Below are 25,078 nucleotides of genomic sequence, written 5' to 3'. Positions count from 1 at the left end.
TGAGAACATAGCCTTTAAGTAAAAACGCTGTTGCCTCTGAAAATAAAAGGTGGACGCACAAACTGTATTGATGTCGAGATTGAGTGTAAAATTGTTCTTTCTATTAAGCCTTTTCATTAGAGATAAAATTGTTTTATGCTGAACACACAGTAAAACAGTGTTACAAAGACGCGGACATGTTTCCAATGTTCTGATGGTATGCTCATATCAGCCTATGGGATAACTGAAGTGTATTCATTCTGAACTAGCCGCGGGAAATTTTATTTGAATTTTATTGGACAGTTACAAAGGTCAGGTAAGGTGAAAAGCTGGCGTATACAGCTAACGCCGAAAAATAGATTGGGGAATATGACTCAGCAGGTTAAACAAGGGAGATAGATACTGCAAAATTGTTTACATGTTGTCAATCATTCAGCTATCTCTTAGTTGATTGGCTTACCATAAGTAATAATGACTAAAACAGTTGTTAATTATGAAAATTCTGTGTTATGAAAAAGTAAACAAAACAGTTAATGGTACATAATAATGACATAATAAAACCAAACTTTACTACACAGGAAACAAATGTTCTGACCAAATTTCATAAAGATTGGGCAACTGAATTAAAATAAAATAAAAATAAAGACGTTATGAATAAATGGTGATATTTTATTTTAAGAATCTATACATTATTGCAAGTTTAATATGCAAATAAGGAAGGATATTAACTTAAAGTTGCCTTCATTGTAAGAATACATTAAAGCAGTACTTTATAATATAACATGAGTGTTGACAAGGTTTTACTATAGTCATATAAGAAAAAATGCCCCGCCCCCTGGCGGCCATGTTTTTCAACCAACCAGCATCATTTTTCGAACTTGTCAAAGATATTAATGGGATGAATCTTCTGACCAAGTTTCATAAAGATCAGACAATAAATGTGGCCTCTAGAGTGTTAACAAGATTTTACTATAGCCATATAAGTAAAAATGCCCCGCCCCTTGGCAGCCATGTTTTTCAAGCAAAGGTTACCATTTTTGAACTCATTCAAGATATCATTGGGACAAATCTTCTGTGCAAGTTTCATGATGATCGGAAAATAAATGTGACCACTAGAGTGTTAACAAGGTTTTACTATAGCCATATAAGGAAAAATGCCCCGCCCCCTGGTGGCCATGTTTTTCAACATACCGGTATCATTTTTGAACTCCTCCAATATATTATTGGGATGAATCTTCTGACAAAGTTTCATGAAGATCGAACAATAAATGTGGCCTCTAGAGTGTTAACAAGATTTTACTATAGCCATATATAGCCATATAAGTAAAAATGCCCCGCCCCTTGGCAGCCATGTCTTAAATTGTTTTTCAAGCAAAGGTAACCATTTTCGAACTCATTCAAGATATCATTGAGACCAATCTTCTGACCAAATTTCATGAAGATTGGACAATAAATGTGGCCTCTAGAGTGTTCACAAGGTTTTACTATAGCTATATATAGCCATATAAGGAAAAATGCCCCGCCCCTTGGCAGCCATGTTTTTCAAGCAAACGTAACCATTTTCAAACTCATCCAAACAATCATACAGACCAATCTTTTGACTAAATTTCATGAAGATTGGACAATCAATGTGGCCTCTATAGTGTTAACAAGGTTTTACTATAGCCATATAAGGAAAACTGCCCCGCCCCCTGGCGGCCATGTTTTTTCACCGATCTGGACCATTTTCGAACTCGTCTGAGATATCAATGAAACCAATGTTTTGACCAAGTTTCATGATGATTGGGCAAAAATTGTGACTTCTAGAGTGTTCACAAGGTTTCTCTAATGCCATATAAGGAGTACTGCCCCGCCCCCTGGCGGCCATGTTTTTCAACGGACCGGAACCATTTTTGAACTCAACCAACATATCTTTTAGACAAACATTTTGACAAAGTAATATGAAGATTGGGCATCAAATGTGACTTCTACAGTGTTCACAAGGTTTTTCTTTTTTTTGACCTAGTGACCTACTTTTTGACCCAGCATGACCCAGTTTCGAACTCAGTCGAGGTATCAATGGGACAAATGTTCTGACCAAATTTCATGAAGATCTGACAATAAATGTGGCCTCTAGAGTGTTCACAAGGCAAATGTTGACGGCGCACAACGGACAAAAGGCGATCACAAAAGCTCACCATGAGCACATTGTGCTCAGGTGAGCTAAAAAATGTTCTGTTACAGTAAAACGTTTGTGGGTTATAACATTATGTTTCAGCATATAAATTTGAAACTTGACATGCTCTTTAATTACACTATGCTCTTTAATTTCACATGTATATCATACCAAACTTTATATTTCATTGTTTCCTTTCCTAAGTTAATGATGCTATGTGTACGGACGTGATTTCACATGCCCATGTGCATGAACATATAATTTTTCTCTTTTGATTATTGTTTTTTTCTCTAATTCAATAAGCTTAGGCATGTTTGTTTGTTAAGTACCGCAATAATTTCATGATGATTCCCGAAAGTAGGTATGAGCACATAGTTGTAAGAGCACTTGAATACGTGAGTTCGCCCATGAACACATGGTAAGGTTAACTAAATCTCCGCAATATGACCTTATATGTGTTTAAAACAGCAAACAATATCCAACAAACGAATGAATTATCAAACATAGTATGTGCACTGATGTGGCTCTGTAATTTCTGTGTGAAAAGTTTATTAAATATGCAAAATGAGAAAGCACTCATAAGAGCGAGTTTCACAGATGTCATACGGCTATTATGCTGTTTATATACCCTAGTCGCTACAAAGTTTACAAATGGCAGGTTCTAAATATTTCGTTTTCTTTACACTCATGATCGCGTTGAAAGTTAATTATACACATTTTAATTCGCAATTTATTTACTGAATCACGACAAATGTCAAATACAATACAGAAAATGCATAGTTGTTTCATTGATCTATAAACATATAATGGATTGAATATAACTGATACGTTTTCAAACTACTATTAAATCTTTTTCCCAGAATATGATGTCCTATTTATAGCTGAGCTTCCTATACCTTTATCAATGATCAGCGAGGTATGCCGATTAGAAAAATTGAGCTATCTCAATCAGACTGGCTTGGTCTTTACATAGGTCGCCATTGTGAAGAATTTTTTCATGGTATGATAACTTAGACGATTTGTTTCGCAGCATCGTCAAAAACAAATGCCCGGTATCACATTTAGACAACTTAACTTCAGCTCTCAAAACTTTATAATTTGATCAGATTTTATTGGTACTTACGCTGCTGATATAACTTTGAAGTGTTTCTGTATGTAGTCTGTAGTTTTGTGGTCCTTCAGCGCCTAAGCCCTAAGGATCTGAAGACTCGGTGTGTGTCTCAGCACTCCCACATAATTAACCCATTTATGCCTAGCATCTAGAAAAAAGGCCTTGGCAAACAGTGTAGACCCAGATGAGATGCCGCATGATGCGGCGTCTCATCAGGGTCTGCGCTGTTTGCTTAAAAGAATTTCTGTAAGAAATATTCTTAATATAGAAATTAATATACTAGACATCCTTAATTTTTGAAATAAGTTGATCCAATTTAGAAGGATGGGAGAAACCACTAGGCTTAAATGGGTGAAGGCCAGCAATATTTTCTGAATAATCTTTTTAACAGAAACGCCACATGTGATCACTGATGATCCATTGAAACTTACCTGAGACTTTCAAATCTTCCTCACCATACTCCAAGTCACTGTCAGACTGGCTGTCACAATGTCGGCCTCGCTTCTTCTGGCCCGAGTTCAGCAGCAATGTCCCATTCTTGAGAGGACTGTTAATGCCCCCAAGAGCTTCGGAAGATCCCAGTTTGCTTTTTGGTGTGGTGAAGTTGAGAGACCTTCTTGGCTTGGGAGAAGGGGGATCTTGATCTAAAACAGTGAATTATTATATTCATTCATACAAATAAAGTTAAGTACATTTTTTTGTTTTTAGAAATTCCATATTATCATGTTTTGTGTGTGTCCAAGTTAGTGTCCCAAATTCGGCTCCATTCCGATTCTCAAACAAGAGATGTGTTTGTCAGAAACACAATGCCCCCTATTGCGCCGCTTTGAAATAAAATTCCAAAAATCATTTGGCAGGTTTAGAAATTATCTCCCTTTTAAAGCGTATTACTTCCCTTGGATTGTATTTTTTGACTTTTGACCTTGAAGGATGACCTTGACCTTTCACCACTAAAAATGTGCAGCTTCATGAGATACACATGCAGTTCAAATATCAAGTTGCTATCTTCAATATTCAACAAGTTATGACCAAACTTTAAAGAAGGGTCAAGTTTTAGGAAAGATAAATACACTGATATTTGACCTTTGACCTTGAAGGATGACCTTGACCTTTTACTTTTCACCACTCAAAATGTGCAGCTCAATCAGATACACATGCATGCCAAATATGAAGTTCCTATCTTCAATATTGCAAAAGTTATCAAACTTTAACCAAGGTTAAAGTTATGGGACAGAATGACAGACAGACAGACAGGCCAAAAAAATATATCCCCGATCATTCGATCCGTATTATACTTTTCCCAAACGACTGTGCTGTAAATCCTAATTAAAAGGTTTCTTTCCCTTTTCTCAATAAATTCAAAATGTCAGTTTATCTCCTTTTCCAGCTCGATGAGTGGAACCTTTTCAAATAAAAAAACACACCTTCATTCCCAATTATAGTATGGTAGTGCACAGGAGTTTTAAATTATATCAATAAAGCTAATCTAATGGCTAAATAATAAAAAATAGACCCCTATATACTTTATGGATAGATTTCAAACTCCTGTGGGTAGTGTGAACAAAAAACATTATTATTATTACAAACTGAGAATTTTTTTACAGATAAAACCAAAGCAAACGAATAATTTACGCAACTATGTCACAATCATATTGAAGAAATGCATAATAATAAAATCCGATGACGAGATTCGATCCGAATTATTTTTCTATCCGAAAAAACTAACAGTAATACAGACATGGTATGGTGAATTTGTCTCACTGAAAAACCTACATCGAAAGTGCGAATACACATACTTACTGCTTAATTAAGTATATAAATCAATACACTACCAAGTTCCCCCAAAGCCTCCAACTCATCGGCAAACTGTTCATCAAATTCATCCATTTTCAAACTTTTACATTAATTTTCCCGCAAATTCAAACCATGATGTAAGGGAAGTAACCGTTTAATTTGGTGAAAAGAAATGACGAAGAGTTATCCCCATTTATTGCTCCTGCATGCGTTATGATTTATCATATTACAAGCCACAGGTGGTTTAAATGGGCCTTTTCACATTTATTGAAGTTTGTAATTAAACGCTTTATATTGATAAATGTAAACATTGGATCTAAAAAAGCTTCAGTGAAAAAAAAACAAAATAAAATCACGGAGCGTATATTGTCTTATCTAGAGTCCGTGATAAAATTAAAGAAAGAAAACAAAAAACCCGCAACTGGACTCGAACCACTGACGCCCGGAGTAAAAGTATATCGCCTACACCACTCGGCCATCGGTGCGATCAAATTTATACTATATATAAGCAATTTTTGTAGAGTCACAAAATTTTTAACGACAGCAACAAAACTCTCCAAATTATTCAATCGTTTCGCGTTGCAACGCTTTATAATTTTCAGGTTTTTAAATCGTCAAAACATGCATATAATGGATATTTTAGAGCATGGCAGATGTTCAGTATTACTGTTTCCTCACAAATATCATAACTACAACGAAAATTTGCGATTCTGAAAAAAAAATTTGTAATTGTGTCAATTTACCGAAACGTGAAAAGGCCCCTTTAAAGGAGTAAGGGCTTAACTGTCTAAAAGGGCGTAACATATCTCAATCGTCTACATGTATACTTTTTGGATAAAAATTATCTTTATGGCGAATTTTCGAGCATGATTTACTGTGTGGACACCAGGTATGTATATTAACTAATATACATACCTGCATGGTGGACACATGTCCTAAGACCTATAGAATATTCTTTAGATCTTTGACATGTCGACCATCATCCCTCCAGCCAAAGGTCTATAAATAAAGATTGGAAACATCCATTCGGACCAATAGAAAGTGTATTTAGATCTCAGCTCCAGCTGACCTCTAAGCTTATGTTAACCTTTTATTCCTTGCGTTTAACGTTTAATTACACACACAAAAATAATACTCTAACATTATCTTCTACAGTAGTGTAGGTTCCAGCTGGTTTCAATGGATTTATGAACAAAATAAGAACATAAGGACTTACAACGCCCAAGAAAAAAGTGGGTCATAAGGTGAAACATGTGATTATTTACTCTTTTTGAAAGATTTCATTAGAACTGGTTCATGTATCACTGAAGTATGTTATTTTAGTTCTTCATATTGTTCCAAACTTAATGTAGAATGCTAATATGAGAAATTATGATTTGACATTACTCCACCCACTTCGGACCATTTCAGAAAGTGATATGCATTTAAAAACATTGTGTGGAATTTATTATGGAACAAATCGGCGAGGGATGAATTTATATTAAAAGGTAAGTGTTTGTTATCGTTGTTATTTATTTGTTATTATTTAAATATCGACATTAACTGTTAAGGTCGCGAATTTACGGTAATCGAGGATATATACTATATTGCGTATTGCACATTCATATCACTGCTATTGGAGCCCCGTATCAATGCCACTTTCATCATGCTACCATAAAATACGATTTTTTTTATCAATTACGTTAACAATCATTCAGTAACGATCTTACAACTGGTTATAGACCCATGGGTTTAATCTAAAAGTTATTAGAACTGAAATTGGTTCATTTCATTTGTCTAAACGACGTATATTTCTTATTTTAATCTGTGGAACTATCCCATTATGCGTTATGAGACATTATCTATAAATCCTCGGCATTCATTAGCCTGGACAGAAGTACGACGCACTAGGTTGTTTACTATTACCTACTGCAACATTTTCGCCTGGTTCATTTTGCGCCTGCACGACATTCTGGGATTTATTTTTTAGTCATAAGCTGGTAATTCTTTCCAGGGCATTTCGTTTATATTTATCGGTTCCGTCTGCGATTTCGTAAATGCAAGCGTTGTGACAAGTAGACGTAAAAAGAAGCATTTTATAAGACAATGTAACAATGTGGAAATTATAATATCGATATTTTTAATTTTAAACATTAGCAAACACATGGCTGTTAGCATTAATGGTATGAGGATTGAAGCAAAGGAGGAAGGAAGGAAGGTAGCAAGAAAGCATGAAAGAAAGCGAGGAAGCAAGCAAGGGAGAAATGGCGGACGGATGGAAGTAAGAAAATTAGGAGTGAAGCACGGAATGAAGGAAGGACGAAAGGAAAATGGAAGAACGAACAGACCATGAATGAATGATCGTCCTTTGAATTTCATTTTAATAGAGCGCCCTGTCCTTAAAACCCCGACCTGAACGACCTGTGCCCAACGTCAGGCATTTTTGAATTTGGGCCTGGTCAGCCGGTATAAATGTGAACTACGTTGGTCGGGCCTGGTCAGCCGGTATAAATGTGAACTACGTTGGTCGGGCCTGGTCAGCCGGCATAAATGTGAACTACGTAGGTCGGGCCTGGTCAGCCGGCATAAATGTGAACTACGTTGGTCGGGCCTGGTCAGCCGGCATAAATGTGAACTACGTTGGCTCAAACTTACCAGGTCCTATTGCAGCTCCCCATATACAATGCACAAAAGGACCTGCAAATAAACTTTGAACACACACACACACGCACGCACGCACGAACGCACGCACGCACGCACGCACGCACGCACACACACACACACACACACACACGCACGCACGCACGCACGCACGCACACACGCACACACGCACGCACGCGTACACGAAGACCCGCCCACACGGATACACAATGGTTGTCGGTTTAATGTAAAACAATTATTATTAAAATGATTGTGATTACAATGACTTTTGGTGTTATGATAATTAAGAAGAATGTGATGATGATAATAATCATAATACTTATTATTTTAATTAGCTTTTAAAGTAACATAATTTAAGGGTCATTGTTTTTTAATGTGCATCCCATATTTCCCCAATCGACTTGCTTCTCGGAATTTCATTTCGAACGTCTTTTTTGGGCTGCATAAACGTCACCAATTTCATATCGTGCGTTATGAGTTTTATATTCATGCGTATACACATATTTCATTTTTTTATGGGAAATTTAGACATAACATTATGGCATCGAACAGAATAACTGGCGTCCGTTTTTGCAATAAAACGTCTGTCAAGATCAAACTAGTTTTAATGTCAAAATTGGTTTCTATCCCCGTTAGTGTTTGCTTTAACATTCCTGGTATATTTTTTATTTGATACGCTAATTTGTAATGCCACTATTGCAACATTATGTTGAAGACTATAGCCAAATATATTAAAGTGTTATTAACTTATTATACCATTTCCGATATTATAATCAACTCCACCCACTTGATGTTACATCTCGTCAATGACGCTCGATTGGTCATTTTCAGCTCGGGTACTACTTAAATGTACTCTGGCAACTCTGAAGTATACTTAAATGTACCCCGGGTACGGTAAAAATACTAAAACGTACCCGTAATAAAACAGTCGGTCAGTAACGCGGCGTCACGGACCGACTATTTTAGCCTCTTTATTATTGAATAATGACTGTCATATTTGTGATTGTCATGCTTCTCTGCAATTGTTGATTATTCACATTTACTTCCATCCACTTCTTGGAACTATTTTTGTAAGCATGTCGCTTATTGTGTATTATTCATACATGCCGAAAAATACACGCCGAATAACTATTGTCCGGTTGGACTAATTAGATATAAAACGCAGCATTCTGCGATGACATATATGTCATTTTTATTATACGGTGCCACCGATGTACGGCGGCACAGATGGACATGTTGTTATTTTTTATACCGTTACCACGGCTTAGTTCTTTTCCAGTCAGTACTTTTAAACACAGCTGTGCTACTGAAACAGAATCTGTATCTGCAAAACGTTTAAGTGTACATTTTTGGCACACAAAAACTACGTCCAAAACAAGAGCAAAAAGTAACATTCGAATCGACTCCAATACTTCAAACACTTGGACAATATGCGCTACGATATTATCAGCTTAACATATAACAATTATAATACAATTTGAATGCGCAATTGCATGTGCAATACTTATGACATTACCTTATTGTACATTATATGATGCAATTATATTATCTATTCCCACGCGATCATGATAAGTAAATTATGTACGCGGTGGATCAGTGCTCTATCATACAGTAAAGGCCACATATTCAACCGATGTTTATATCCCAATAATCCATATTTTCCATTTAGGGTTTGGACATGTCTACATTATTTCAAGTCAAGTTCGGTAATGTTAATTTGTCTCGGCTTTTAAAAGTTAATCATCGTGCCTTTTGTAGATGAAATAGGACCACAAGCAACCAAATTCCATTTCTTCAAATGTGTTTGCATATAAATGGGTCTACTTCGAATATATTACAGAATGCGGAGTTAATGTGGTTATGACACACACTTCGTTAAAGGGTATTGTCTTTATTAATTGTTCATGAATAAGTTCAAAAATATACATTTATATATATTTATATATACACTGAATACGTACTTCAAATCTTAAGAATATAAATGCCCTTTCGGACATTTACCGGAAAAAAAGATTTCCTTATACCGGTAATCCTAAAAGAATGTAGTCTACATGTTTATTTCATATTTTGATAAGTCGGATTAACGATCACGGTTATATGGGCAAACCCCAAAACAATTGTTCAACGTTCACGTTTACTTTAGGATACTGTACAGTGTGTTTCATAATATGTGACACTTTCAAAGTATTGCCCCGGGTTCAATAAGACTGATATATAGATCTATACACAAACATAGAATCTTCACCATTTTATATAAGACGTTATGTACGGGAAAATGTTGACGTCATGACGTCACATGTGATGTCATTAAAAGTTGCTATTTTCAAGATGGTGCTTTCCACAGAAAAAAGTCAAAACATAATAAAATTATATTATGAGAGAAAATCAGTAATTTTTGTCATAAGAGGAATGCGAACGCTATATCCTTTGGATAGGCCTATTACCAGATTACAAGTAAACAGAGTTGTGAAATGGTTTAAGCAGTATGGAGGGATATCAGACCAGAGAAAGATCAACACGGAGAGACCAAAAGACAAAAAGCAGCCGCAGCAGTGAACATGTTGAGCAGTTGAAGCGAATTATTGACGAAACACCAGAGATGTCGGTACGAAAGGTATTTTCTGACATTAACCATTCTTCCAGTACCACCAGTGTATACAGAGTCTTAAGATTTGACTTAAAACTAACACCCTACAAAGTTCCGGTCCTCCAACATCTGAAAGAAAGTGATGTAAACCAACGTCTTGACTTTGTCACTTGGATGACAGAACACGTTGATCTTCTTCAAAAGCTGTGGTTCAGCGACGAATCTCATTTTTACATTGACCAACATTTAAACAAACAGAACCATCGTTACTGGTCAGACGCTAAGCCTAACATTTTTAAAGAAAAATCATGCCATGCTCAGAAAGTGACAGTGTGGGCTGCTCTTAGCGCTGAAGGTTTAATTCGGCCGTTCTTTTTTGAAGATAGTAAAGGGAATACCGAGACCATCAACAGTGAACGACATTTGAAACTCTTGAAACATAAGTTCCTACCCGCTCTTCGTCGCAGAGGCATGATATGAAACAAGTATGGTTCCAGCAAGACGGGGCTGCTCCGCACACAGCACAAAGCGTTCTTCAATGGCTAGAAAAGACCTTTGGCACAAGACTGATATCGTTGAAGACAGGTCGTCCTTGGCCACCCCACTCACCGGATCTCAGTCCCTTAGATTTTTTCCTTTGGGGTCATCTCAAAGAGAAAGTTTATGCAGCGTATCCAACAACGACAGAAGAACTCCAACTGTCTATTTCACGAGAAATGCGAAGAATCACGTCCGAAATGTGTCATTCTTCTATTAAAAACCTTGTTAAACGTGTTGAACTTCTACGACGTCAAACTGGACGTCATTTCGAGTTTATGCTACAGTATAAATTAACACTTTTTTCTAATGGTGAATACTTTTTTTTATTCCTTTTAGCGCATCAACTTTTGTATATATCAAAATGTGATCATTAACCTTTAATCTGATACCTTTACCTTTGTATTAGCTCTTTGATTTAAAAAGCGACAAAGGTTTGAAACTGTATCACATATTATGAAACACACTGTACTTAAGCAGACTTAGCATAACACGCTCATCGAGGGCATATAGTAACTGTTTTGTAAGGAACGGTATTGTATCGGAACAGTAACGATACCACACAAAATCGGTAATAGCTGCTACCCCTCACAAAAACAAAAAAGGTAAGTCGAAATCTTGTTTAATAACTTTTGTTAACTATGTTAGTAAAAATATATTTTGGATTAACTTTTGTTTGGTTTGTTACTGTGTATAAACACTATACAACTTTCAGGGGTTTTGGAGGGGGTAGCAGCTGGGGGAGGGTAACAGCTTAGGGGGAAGGTAACATGCCGAGTGTTTGTGAACAGTACTGTTCAAAAACCGAACTCAAACAGTCACGCCATTGTCTGGAAACCGGGTTTAAACAATCCCGGTATGTTAAGGACACCGAGGTCAACCAATCACGGTGATGTACATCGGCTATCTTCGGAATCCTGAAATGAATCTTCTGCTGTAATCTCCACGCAAAGTTGTCGTTCCTTGCTCTCACATACAAGAAAATCCTACCAGATTTGTTAGGATTTTATTTTCTTGGTTTAAGTATTATATTATGAAACTTAGTAGCATTTCTAGTATATTTTGAAAACAGTGTATAAGGTTAAGTTCCTAATAAAAAATAATTACCTAAATGTAAAAATAGTAAAAATAACAACGGTAAAATTATTGTACCACGTGGCTATCATCACGTGGTTGGTTATGGAGGCAGGGATTTGATCCAGCTATGCTGGTTTCAGTCATATTTCTGCGCGGAGGTTGCGTCTGCTGACCCAGAGTGTCACGGTATTTAACGAGTAATCGGGAAACAACAATTAAGGTATTTTACGTAAACCGGGGTTAAACAGTCAGGGTATTTTACACAAGCCGGGATGAAACAGTAATGGTATTATTTGGAAACCGGCGGAAAACAGTAACGGTTTTATTCGGAAATCGTGGGGTACTACAGTCATGGTAGTGTGCAGGAACCTAGGTATATCAATGTCAGTTCTGTATAGCCGTACGTGTCGAACAGTTTAGCCACCGTCAGAATATGAACCGATGTTTAACAATGTCAGTACTGTATAGCCGTACGTGTCAAACAACTTAACCACCGTCAGAATATGATCCGAGGTATAACAATGTCAGCACTGTATAGGCGTACGTGTCAAACAACTTAACCACCGTCAGAATATGAACCGAGGTATAACAATGTCAGCACTGTATAGGCGTACGTGTCAAACAACTTAACCACCGTCAGAATATGAACCGAGGTATAACAATGTCAGCACTGTATAGGCGTACGTGTCAAACAACTTAACCACCGTCAGAATATGAACCGAGGTATAACAATGTCAGTACTGTATAGCCGTACGTGTCAAACAACTTAACCACCGTCAGAATATGAACCGAGGTATAACAATGTCAGCACTGTATAGGCGTACGTGTCAAACAACTTAGACACCGTCAGAATATGAACCGAGGTATAACAATGTCAGTACTGTATAGCCGTACGTGTCAAACAACTTAACCACCGTCAGAATATGAACCGAGGTATAACAATGTCAGCACTGTATAGCCGTACGTGTCAAACAACTTAGCCACCGTCAGAATATGAACCGAGGTATAACAATGTCAGTACTGTATAGCCGTACGTGTCAAACAACTTAGCCACCGTCAGAATATGAACCTAGGTATATCAATGTCAGTACAGTACTGTATAGCCGTACGTGTCAAACAACTTAGCCACCGTCAGAATATGAACCGAGGTATATCAATGTCAGTACTGTATAGCCGTACGTGTCAAACATCTTGGCCACCGTCAGAATATGAACCGAGGTATAACAATGTCAGTACTGTATAGCCGTACGTGTCAAACAACTTAGCCACCTTCAGAATATGAACCGAGGTATATCAATGTCAGTACTGTATAGCCGTACGTGTCAAACAACTTAGACACCGTCAGAATATGAACCGAGGTTTAACAATGTCAGTACTGTATAGCCGTACGTGTCAAACAACTTAACCACCGTCAGAATATAAACCGAGGTTTAACAATGTCAGCACTGTATAGCCATACGTGTCAAACAACTTAACCACCGTCAGAATATGAACCGAGTTATAACAATGTCAGTACTGTATAGCCGTACGTGTCAAACAACTTAACCGCCGTCAGAATATGTTAAGAGAACGGCCTCGTAAATAATTGTCCAGATACCAAAGTATACGGTTGTGGTATTCAACAATTTATAAGCCGAGTGGATAGATCGGTTATTTTGTTATAATGAAATGAAGCAGTGGAATCGTCGAATCGGCCAGCGGTAACGCGCTTGCTTCACAACTCATGGAAATGAAGAAAGTTCGAATCACCGCGTTACCTGTATCTACTCGTGATACGTCGAAACGAAGTACAGTGTCCCAGATGCTTCAAAACATATACGCTCGAATGAGAGCGTCTCCTGAAGCTTGCACTATCAACCGTTACCCAACTAAGGTGATCAACCATTCATGTGGAGTGATGGCAATATACAATAGAATCTGGGTACATTCGGTACATTTCCGCCGGCACGCAACGTCGCCTACGTGTATCGCCCCCCCCCCCTGCGGCTCTGTGCCACCGGAGGTATCTCTCTCAGCGCAGACTCGTCAAACAAATCGGGCCCATTTTAACACGAACCGTGATAAAACAACGAGATTTAAAGTCGGTTGTTAAGTAGCGAAATATAGGCCAAAATCGGACAAGATAAGTGAAGAGTTTATGTGTCATTTGTATTCACGACTCGTCACTTGAAGCCTTATCAAAACCCCTGAAGTAAAGTCGTTATAGATATGAATATTATCGAATAGAATAGAATGAATGTTAACATACTGGCTCAAATTTCTCATCCGTTAGTATTTTTTTTGCAAATAGTTCTCAAGATTAAGTATTTTGCATATAGTTTCGCAATATGTATGTATGTGGCAAAAAATTGCTTCAGATTAAGGCTCGTTTGGTCATTGTCGACTCGGGTACTACTTACATGTACCCCGGGTACTCAAGTTTACTTACATGTACACCGATATTAGACTGCAACCGAGTTGTATTCCCGCCAAAAATTCGATGTCGTAAAACGCGCTACCAATTACCATAAAACGATATTGTTTATCTAAAACAAACTTCATTTACATGTTTTGAGTATGAGTCCCTATAGTATAGAGGCCATTTAGCAGAAAATTGACATACACGTGAACAAAATTAATTTTAAAAAATAGCCGACGACGACCGATTTAGCGTTAAAATTCCCGGGTATGTTTTAGTATATTTACCGTGTCCGGGGTACATGTAAGTATACTTAAGAGTGTCCGGGGTACATGTAAGTAGTACCCGAGCCGACAATGACCAATCGAGCAATATTAAGTATGTTACAAAAAGTAGCTCAAGATTAAGTATGCGTCAAAAAATTGCTCAAGATTAAGTATGTGTCAAAAAGTAGCTCAAGATTAAGTATGTGTCAAAAAGTAGCTCAAGATTAAGAATGCATCAAAAAGTTGCTCAAGATTACGCATGTGGCAAATGTTTCTCAGTATCAAGTTTGTGGCAAATAGTTGCTCAATATGATAAAGTATACGACAAATAGTTGCTATTAATAACGTATGTGGCAAAAAGTAGCTCAAGATTAAGCATTTGCCAAAAAGTAGCTCAAGATTAAGTATGTGGCAAAAAAGTGCTCAAGATTAAGTATGTGGCAAAAAGTAGCTCAAGATTAAGTATGTGGCAAAAAGTTGCTCAAGATTAAGTATGTTGCAAAAAGTAGCTCAAGATTAAGTATGTGGCAAAAAGTTACTCAATTTTAAGTTTGTGATTTTGTGTGTGCATATTTATACGTTTTGTGTCAATGGTAGGGAAAAAAATGTTTTTTGTTTTTTAAGGAGAACTAGTTGTTCGTGATTTAAAACAAACGTCAAGAGCGCTCCTGATCAATCTCGAGACCTCTTTTATCTCCTGTAGTTGTTGAAGTTAATGGGACGACTATTTCGCATCTCGGTCGAGTATCAACCAGTGAGTTTGTTTACATGACTTCTTACACAGTGTTTCAAAGATCATCCGTATTATTTCCAGTTTTATAGTGGATATTTCCTGAACCATTCAATAGTGTATATAAATCTCGGCCGCTGTGGAGTGTGTGGAGTGTCTTACACTGCTCGCCAATACAACATGTTCCGGGGATGTAAGTGTCCCAAGCAGTAGCCTCATACAGTGGCAAGCTGTGTTCTCATGATTGGTGGTGACACAAAAATATACGTCAATAAAATCGATATTGTGGAAAATAAATGCCCGATTACCCATAAAAGGGTATATAAGTATTAGAAGATCCGTGTCTTGTATGATCTTTAAATGTTTTGAGTGTCATTTCGAACACACAAGGCTGATTCGTTGGACTACATACCAAAGGTAATGTGTATTTTTTCTCTATCTTTTTTGATTAGTTTTACAGTTATTTAAGCTGCTCATTCGAAAACGGGTCTATGCGCCCAGCGTAGCTCCAGATTAGCTTGCGCATTCGCGAAGTCTCTTCTGACAGGAGTTACCCTGGATGCAATAAAGTCAAATGTTATGTGGTCTCATTAGCGGGCAGAGAAGCTCCAGACCACACTGCGCGGATTCGAAGACCCATTTATGCATGACGGGGTTCATTTTATGTTTCAGTTGAATATTGCCACGGATTTGCTTTGTATTTAGCAAATGAAATACCTTAATGGTTAGATGTCAGGGCCGCATTCACGAAACCTGCTTTATTTGCTAACGTTAGTGTTTTAATTTGCATTATAATACATATCTAACATATTCAGATTATTAATTGGAATTGCACGAATATATTTGCGAACTACACAATGAATACTGGACCAAACATACTGCTTAAGATTTTCGTAGGTTTTTGAATTCTATAGAGATAATATGCGACATTGTTTCTTTAACATTTATTTGTTTGTCATTATAAATCGAAATTTAACTGCTTGCTTGTTTAACTACAACACCGCACCACGTACCTGCTGATCTATCATAATGCATGGTGCAAACATCATAAGGATATTGTATTGTTAAAAATAGATGACATTAAGCCATCTAAGAAACTTTAGATGCACCCGGTAGGCCTAGTATATTATATTGAAGGATTTATAAAATAAATTTACGTAAATAATGATTTTAATAATAAGAAAAATATATGGACCGTGCTCTGTGAAAAGGAGGCTTAATGCATGTGCGTAAAGTGTCGCACAGGGTAATCAGGGACGACACTTTCCACCTACACGGTATTTTTGCTATAAAAAAAACGAAAAATACAATACAATTAAGAAAGTTTCATCCTTGACTACACAGGCTAATCTGGAACGTACATGCATAAAACCCCCTTTTACCAGAGAACAAAGCAGGGTATTAAGTGCAGGCACCGATTCTCGCAGACGACTCGGAAACGATAACAGCTTGATTTACTTTTTTTCGCAAACTTAAGTAAAACTGCACAGAAAGAGCTTGTACTTGCTTTTTACAAGGGCATGAAAAGTGGGTAAGAACCAGCTGGCGATTTTCAAAATATGTTTATTTTCATTTATGTCTTAGTATATACATGTATGTACTTTTTAGGACATAGCGTTTTTTTCCAGTATGGTTGGTAAATAATTGTATCATATTTATTTCTTAGTTATGCAAAACATTTTAATGTTAGAATGTAGATACTTCGAGTTGGTTCTCAACGTCATGAAATGTGCTAAGTATAAGATTTTGTATAACGCGGCGTTAGTGACTGAAGTAAAATATACAAATGTAATCGGGAAAGATGGGCCCAATTTCCTTACAATCTTTCATTGGTGATAAGAAAGATGAAAAAAACAAACTGAAATTTGTTTTAAATATGTACGGCGATATGGAATAGGCGTAAGTTTTTATCTCGTTTTGTTCAGCATACACTCAATGTCTTTAAATAAATGAATGTCTCTAGTTCGTGTCCAATAATGGTAAATTAAAAAGTAACAGACGATACCTAACCGTCGTTAAGCATGTTTGGCTGGCTCTAGAAACGCATAAGTTCCCGTCTAAAAGCACGGGGTTAATTAATTGTTCTGACACACGCAAATCATGCTAGTAATGACTGGTCGAGTTTTTGCAATTTACCGATGAATAATGTATGTAATGGTTACCATGTCTTTGGCGAAAATGTTCATGATAGTTGATAGGGGGTAATGTTTACGACTATGACTATCTCTACAAACTATATAAACATGGGTACACCACATTGTGGATCTGCTTCACGTAAATGCAATGTTTGTTTAATCCCGCTAACTATCGAAAACGCACGAGTTAGAGCATTGGGTACGATATTTCCCTTGTTACACTGAGAGGTATTTGGGCAACTGGAAAACATGCTTAACCCATTTATGCCTAGCGTCTAGAAAAAAGGCCTTGGCAAACAGCGTAGACCCAGATGAGACGCCGCATGATGCGGCGTCTCATCAGGGTCTGCGCTGCATGATTAAAGGAATTTCTGTAAGAAATATTCTAAATATAGAAATAAATATACTAGAAATCCCTAATTTTGGAAATAAATTGATCCGATTTAGAAGGATGGGAGAATCCACTAGGCATAAATGGGTTAATATATGCTTATTATGTATAAAAACGAGCGTTATTGTACTCGTTGATCTCAGTTATTTACCACAAAACGAGTGTGTTTGTATAAATATCTTATCATTTGATTGAGGATCTATACACATTGTATTTCCTGATTGATTATTTCACTATAATTTAGAGTTCCAAAAAGCCAGCGACAAGATAGGGTAAGAGTCTCATGAAAGTACAGTTGATAGAAGCACTTGCAATGCCCAAAGAGTCAGCAGACGTCTTAAGGAAGGTTATTAATTGTCTGACAAACTAACATATCTCTTAATCCGATCAAAATGTTCCTGGAATTGAACCGCATGAAATCTGTAATAGCATTGGTAAGCTGAGTCCCAAGTGGCTGAAGGAAATGATCTAATTGAGTCTGGTTCGTATACCTAACCTAGCGCCTTTGCACATAGATGTCCATCTGTATGCAACAGGTATTGTGGGCATTAGAAACCAATTTTCATATAGGCGTTGGAAATTTTCGATGCGAAGAAACTTCCTATATGGCTTTAGGGTCAATGTCGATAAAAACAGTATTTTGTTAAGATTGTTAACAGCAGACACTTTTGTCATGGTGCCTTTAATTTGTGTCATTATGATAAAGTAGTACACCTTCATCTCTCTGTGTAAAATCTTACTAGGTTGAAATTTGCATTTTATTGGCGTAGTTTATTTTTTCATACAAATATCAGGACATCGATTTTAGGCCTGCCATTTATTTACGTTATTTTGCCTAATATGATGATCTCGACGAATGTCAGTGTAATAAATTAAATCTTCACATGTAGTTACGAACGAAAACAATTGAAAAACGTCAGGAAATCAAAAAGGAACAATCACCAATTATATTAACTTTTCAAAACTGCAATTCATCTTTCAGTAAGTGTATGTGGGCACATATGCATTCAAATGCATTTTAGTGCTTTATAATACATTCTATGATATTCTTTGCATTTCATCCAACATCATTTCAGAAACTTGAATACTTTGTCTGATATATAATGTGTCCACTATAGATATGTAAAGCTGATATCTTAATTACTAACTCGTTTGCTAGTTTGTGCTAAAATCACATTGTATCACAATGCTAGTGTAATGCCCCCCCCCCCCCCTCCACATTATAATACCCTCGCAAACTCTGTTTGGGGGCTATATAGGAAGCATTTTGTCTCGTCCGTCCCTGTCCCAGTACGTCACGCACGTACCGACAATTTCACTAATGGCTACCTCTTAGTTTGGTTTACTTCCCCTTATCTTATCAGATATATGCTATGCACGAGTCCATGTAATACAACGCTTGCTACCTCTCCCCATTTCAACATTTCAAAAAACGAATTTTAAACGGGTATCTATAAATTGTTGACTTTAGTGTATCCTATTTACAACTCGCTCACAGTGTCTATCAACTGTTTAACTTATTGACATCTGACTCCCAAAGTCATGACTTTTGTCAATTGAGATATATATATCTCCTTGTTATCAATGTTAATACACAGTTGTTTCAAATTGGACTTTGAACATTTTATTTTTTTCCAATTTACTTACCCTATGTTAGTTCATGCTAAAATAACGAACACTGCTCCAATGGTATTACACTGCTCACAAGGTATCAGGTTTCCTGTGGGTGGGAATGAAAATGTTAAGCTTCAATTATTTATTCGAGACATGTTTTGATTGTTTCACAATATGAAATTACAATAAAATAAACATGCCATTTTTCATAACTTTGTTATTTTCTTAATATACAGACTTTTATATAATTTATTTTACTCTTTTTTATTTGTCCTGATTGTAAAAGTTTACATATTGTCTATGTGTAAATATGCTATAAAACTATTGTATAAAGTGCTTGTGTCTATTAAGATTTATCTGATATAATTCAAATACAGTATTGCTAAGTTCTGCAGTTCGATCAGTATCCTGTTTTGAGGTTAGTACATTTTTTTGCAGATTATTCATATTAAAATCAGCTCTGTTTCTATGGTAAAATGGATAGAAAAAATATATAATTATAAGAAAAACATGAATACATGTCAGTTGTGAGTAGGGTTCGACAACCGGTTACCAATTTTTATTTGCCTTGCAATCCTGGTGATTTAATCAAAATATCTGAGTTTCATTTAAGAAGAACAATGCAAATCAAATTCAATGACAACTTACTTATATGAACGCTTCAAATGGATTTCTGCACAATCGGGTTGCATTATCGATACAAAGCAAAAACCGTGGGGTCTTTTTATCACAAATATGTGATAATCATATCGACGATTTCGTGTCTTATCGGAGTAACTGACAATGACTGCACATCGGCAAAAGTGCTAAATTGCATTTAAAACTATGTATGGTTCACTATGAAACAACAATAGAAACACTTGAATTTAACCAAATATACACTGCTAATTAGCGATGCATCATGGTCATCAAACCTGTCTCGCAAAAAATTAATTACACTGTTATTAATCATGAACATACATGTTTTTAGTCGTTCCCTGTGCCAGATACCATTTATATTTCGTAGCAGAACATATTAAAACAGTAAGCGACAGCAACAGTTACGTTGATTTCTCGATGTTGATTAAGAAGAATAGCAGGGTAACATGTTATTGCAAAAGACCTTGCACATAATACTGGTGTCTTTCTGGCTTTTTGTGAAATAATGTATACGTGTAGCAAGAATGTGCAATCAGTGAGCAATCAAGTGCCTAAAACTAATTTTATCATTATAATTTAATTTAACAACTAAAATAAAACAAAGTAAGTTGCATTTGTATAACCTATTAATATGATTTATTAATGCATTTAGTTAAATAATATATTTTCTGGTTACATATATGCAATTAAATGTAACTCACTGATGTGTGATCGGACGGTTGTAACGTTTCACCAGGACAAAATGCACCAAGCAAATATAACACACTTGTCCAGCGTACTTATGAACACGCTTTGTTGTCATTCGTTACATGCATCACATACTTGATTATTAGCAGTAATAGCAATGGTTGTGATGACAAACGGTGTTTACAAGCAAAAGCAGTTGACTGTTATAATATACGTTATATGAGAACATGTGACAGGAAACTGTTATTCAAGTGATATTCCATCAAAGAAAATCATCAAATCTGCAACATGTAATATTAAAATAACATTAAATCACAATATACATCAACTGTTTTGGAAATGATATGCAATGTTATTTATTTTGAAATGAAAATGCCGGAAATTCACAATTACGTTACTGAAATGCAGATGTTTATATTGGAACAGGCCCCAACCGCCTGTAGTGATACTCATGTATTCAATAATCGTTTCACAGAGAAAACACAGTTACTTATCTATGTAATATTTATGCTGTAAAGTGTCAATAAGCGTGTTAAGAGAACGTGATTTATTCTTAAATTATGTTATTAACCAGGGTCAATTTTTCCTCTTATTAGATTAGAGTTAAACTTTACGAACTCTTATGGTGTCGCCAATATGATTTCATACGCTCATAGGGTTAATCCAAGTTGATATTTTTATTGCGTGAATTTTTATTTACAACAGTAATAAACAAGATATTCAGTTTGAAATATAGATTGTCGTTAAACATCAAAGTTATGCATGCATCAGCAGATGAAAATGTTATGTGATTGAAGTTAACCTAAATTGATCAGTTGAAAAAAACAACACGCACACACAATTTGCCCCACCTTACTGCCTATCTAATGTTTTTTTTTCCGATAATAAAAAAGTATATTAATTATATTATTCAAATCGCATTGCTATTTATCGTTGAAATATAAACCGATCATTAGCGACTTAAATTTGTTATTAAACAGAAGTATCAACACGGCCAGTTCAATCATGTGATACAATGGAAAATGCATGCAGCATCGAATGCGAATACACATTAATATATTAATGATTATGGACTGACACATCCCTAGGAAGGCCCACTTTTATTAAAGTATTTCCTTTTAATTTGGACATTGGTTGCATTATACATTCCATTTGTAGATTCTAAATGCGTTGAAAATAAGAAGGAACCTGATTCGATTGAGTTGCAATTGTCAACGTCACGTTTCCATTTTTACTGAAAATGACCATTGAAAACGTTTTAGGAAAAATGTCTGCCGTGAGGATTGTCAGAAAATTTACCATTACTTAGACTAGTAGTTTTTTTATGTTCATTAATTTGAACGACATTGACAAGTGTACTTTGTTAAATTTAACCTAATTAAACGTAGTGCATGCCAACAATACTGAATATGTAATTGTACAGATGTTACAACACCATAACACAATATAAGAGAAGTACATAACGTATGTGAGTAGGTTTTGGCATTAGGTTTTCAACGTCAACATACCATGCAATTCTGATGATTTTGAAAATAACATCTTGCAATCAAAGAACATTCAATGGAAAAATACATATAGAACCCATAACTAGATTTCCGCATAATCGCTTTGCATTATCGATGGCTACCCATTCTAGGTGGGAGTCTTTGTATCATACAATATGCGATAACCATATCGGTTATTTCGTGACCTATCGAAATAAGAGGAAGCTGTGAACACCGGTTTATATCTCTATTGTGTAACTGAAACCTTGCTAACCATCATATAATTTCAAATGGGACAAGAATAGAATCACTTATGTTTACCATCATTCGTAAGTTGAGCGTTTAATTTGCGATACAGCAGTGCTATCAAATGTGTCTGGTATATAATCAATTACACTGTTTTAAATCATGAACATTATGATTTTCCGTCGCTCTCTTGCTGCAGACAACTTTCCATCGCTAACAAAAAGACGGCAACAGTTTCGCGCCTTTTACAACGTTGCTTAGGGCGAATTACAGTTACAGGGAATATGCTATTGCCAGAGATCCTTTACATTCCGGTAATGGTTGCATGATTTGCAAGTTTGTGGATTTTTTGTGTGTGAAATGTTCTCATTATATTGTGAAATTCGTGTGTAATTAGTGAGCAATCACTTAAACGACACATATCATGAACTTAGTTTATTAAAATTTGAAATAAAAAAACACAAAACGAATCAAGGTAAGATTTATTATTATAACATCTTCTTTGTTATTAATCATATATACATTCTTCACTAGCAATGTATTAAGGTCGATTTGATGGAGTACATTCATCATGAGTTAAGCAGTTGATGTTATATGGATGTTTAAAAAAAATAAAAATACCAGGTTTTACAGAAATACCTGGTGATTACATATTTATGATTATTTTTAATGATGTATAAACAATAAAAACAAAGCCAGGAAATTGTATATAACTTGTAAATTCATGATCAATTCATTAGTATGTACTACTCAGAATGTGAACGACCACATGGAAACACTGGACAAAGTTGTACTAATTAACTCTGATTAATAAAATACGTATGGAGAATATTCCTCATTTGAAACTAAACTGTCTACATCGCAGAACACGTTGGCATATATGCAAATACTATGATTAATTGAGAGGTCGTCGCGTGGCTAAATAGTTTTTCATATGTATGCATCGATAACAAAAGTAACCCGGGCTCTCAATTGATTTTACAATGGGTATAATCAGCATGAACATTCACTACAATTCTCAGCAAGCACATGCGACCTGCTTTTTACGATGACTGAATTCTTTTTTTCGTTAGACATTTCGATACATCTGTGTTTTATTCCGATGTTATTCTGGACCAGTTAATAATGAGCAACACGCGAAAAAGCGATCAATTGATTCTGTTTTTGGTTGTTCATTCAGATGGAATAATTCAAAAAGAGTAATATAATTTTCCTTGTATGATACAAGAGATCGACTGGCTGTTTACGTGAGTACTATTCATAAAGAGAGCCAGCGAATGTGATTTTTCCCTTAGGTGGTGCATACAACAATTTATTCAGGGGTCAACAAGAATTGCTTGTCCGAAGATTATTCGTAAATAATATTTTCGTATCATATGGCGAAGCGTCTGTCTGAAAGTCACTGCTTTTAACCACAACCTTTAACCTAGTGTGAACCAACTGCATTAAATCATTGATACTTGCAATGGGGTTTATAGATTTCAACCGATAGCAAAATCACGATCAGAAAATGAAATATATAGTATTCGTTAAAATTGTGTACATTAGCACAGAATGTCAGCATGGAATGTATCGCTCTTAACCGATAGCAAACTATACTTACAGTATTCTTTAGGAGTATTTGAAACAAGCATGATATCAAAGGTTTATGGTGCTTATGGCAAGACAAACAATGGGTGTATTCCTAAAATTTTAGGCAAAGATTGCGATACTACTGGGTTGTTATTGTTAACCATAGGGACGCACTTCTAAGTATACACTGCAATTCTGTTTCTATCAACACATTACGGTTTGCTCGAATACGTGTGGTCGAGAGATAAGGATTCATGATAACATGATATGTTTCCCGTATCCCTTTCGTTAACGCGTTTGATTTATCCGCGTTAATTTATCACACTCAAAAAATCTGAAAATAAGTCCTATTAGGTATCTGATTTAATATGTCTTGTTTAATTATGCCTGCACAAGAAGTTGCTTCTATGAAACATGTCTGCTGTAGCATTCGGAAGGCATTTACTGCGATCGAGGATTTAAATCTATCGCATATCAATGGTCATTTAATTATAAAAGTATCGTATGTGAATGGTTGTCACGCGTTTGAAATATACAATGCACACGAGATGATTACGAACTATAAAGTCCTTTAATGAGTCATGCAACGAAGCGTTTTTTAAGAGATTGATATTTTTCTCGGAATATTTTGTTAGCTGTCTTGGAAAATGTACACATGTGCCATATTAAGTACCAATATTTTCAGAGCAGTATTTGCATATTCACACTTGACGAATAACGTAACAATTCCTGGAAAGGCATTTCTTTGTCAAAGTACTGAGCAAGGGTCTCTGTCTCTCAGCAACTACGCTGTTAAAGGAACGCATACGTGTACAGTTAATGTACAAACTATACGAGTTTCTGCTCATTCTATAAATGTAAAGTGTATGTGCGTACGTCGTCTTTGTTATTTAACCTTTTGTGCATACATATTTTGCGATAAAGCATAACGTAGTTATATTTCAAATGCCAACGTTATGAATATTGCGTTTTTGTACATTTTCCGATATGACATATGTTACGTGATTCTATAATGTTTACGGTAACGTATGAAAT

At 35.9% G+C, this 25,078-nt stretch overlaps 2 protein-coding genes across 6 annotated transcripts in view; one reads left to right on the top strand and one right to left on the bottom strand.

The window, feature by feature from the left end:
- Nucleotides 1-5,188, bottom strand: part of LOC127866585 (chromosome transmission fidelity protein 18 homolog) — a 42,468-nt gene extending 37,280 nt beyond the window's left edge. The window contains exons 1-2 of the mRNA XM_052407218.1: nucleotides 5,078-5,188; nucleotides 3,677-3,889 (exon numbers count right to left, since the gene is read on the bottom strand). Coding sequence (XP_052263178.1) covers nucleotides 3,677-3,889; nucleotides 5,078-5,132 — 268 coding nt within the window. The 5' untranslated portion in view covers nucleotides 5,133-5,188. The remainder of the gene's footprint in view (nucleotides 1-3,676; nucleotides 3,890-5,077) is intronic.
- A 10,016-nt stretch (nucleotides 5,189-15,204) lies between these two features.
- Nucleotides 15,205-25,078, top strand: part of LOC127866575 (cGMP-dependent protein kinase 1-like) — a 212,936-nt gene continuing 203,062 nt past the window's right edge. For 2 of the 5 annotated variants that reach the window (XM_052407200.1, XM_052407201.1), the window contains exon 1: nucleotides 15,205-15,692. The gene's annotated coding sequence lies outside the window, so the exon portion shown is untranslated. Of the gene's footprint in view, nucleotides 15,693-22,475; nucleotides 22,786-22,833; nucleotides 22,947-25,078 lie in introns of those variants that run through there. The other 3 variants (XM_052407204.1, XM_052407203.1, XM_052407202.1) reach the window with 3 other exon arrangements.

The sequence above is a fragment of the Dreissena polymorpha genome, chromosome 2, assembly GCF_020536995.1.
Source record: "Dreissena polymorpha isolate Duluth1 chromosome 2, UMN_Dpol_1.0, whole genome shotgun sequence".
In the NCBI taxonomy this organism is placed as follows: domain Eukaryota; kingdom Metazoa; phylum Mollusca; class Bivalvia; order Myida; family Dreissenidae; genus Dreissena; species Dreissena polymorpha.
This window is presented reverse-complemented; position numbering and strand designations above follow the sequence as displayed.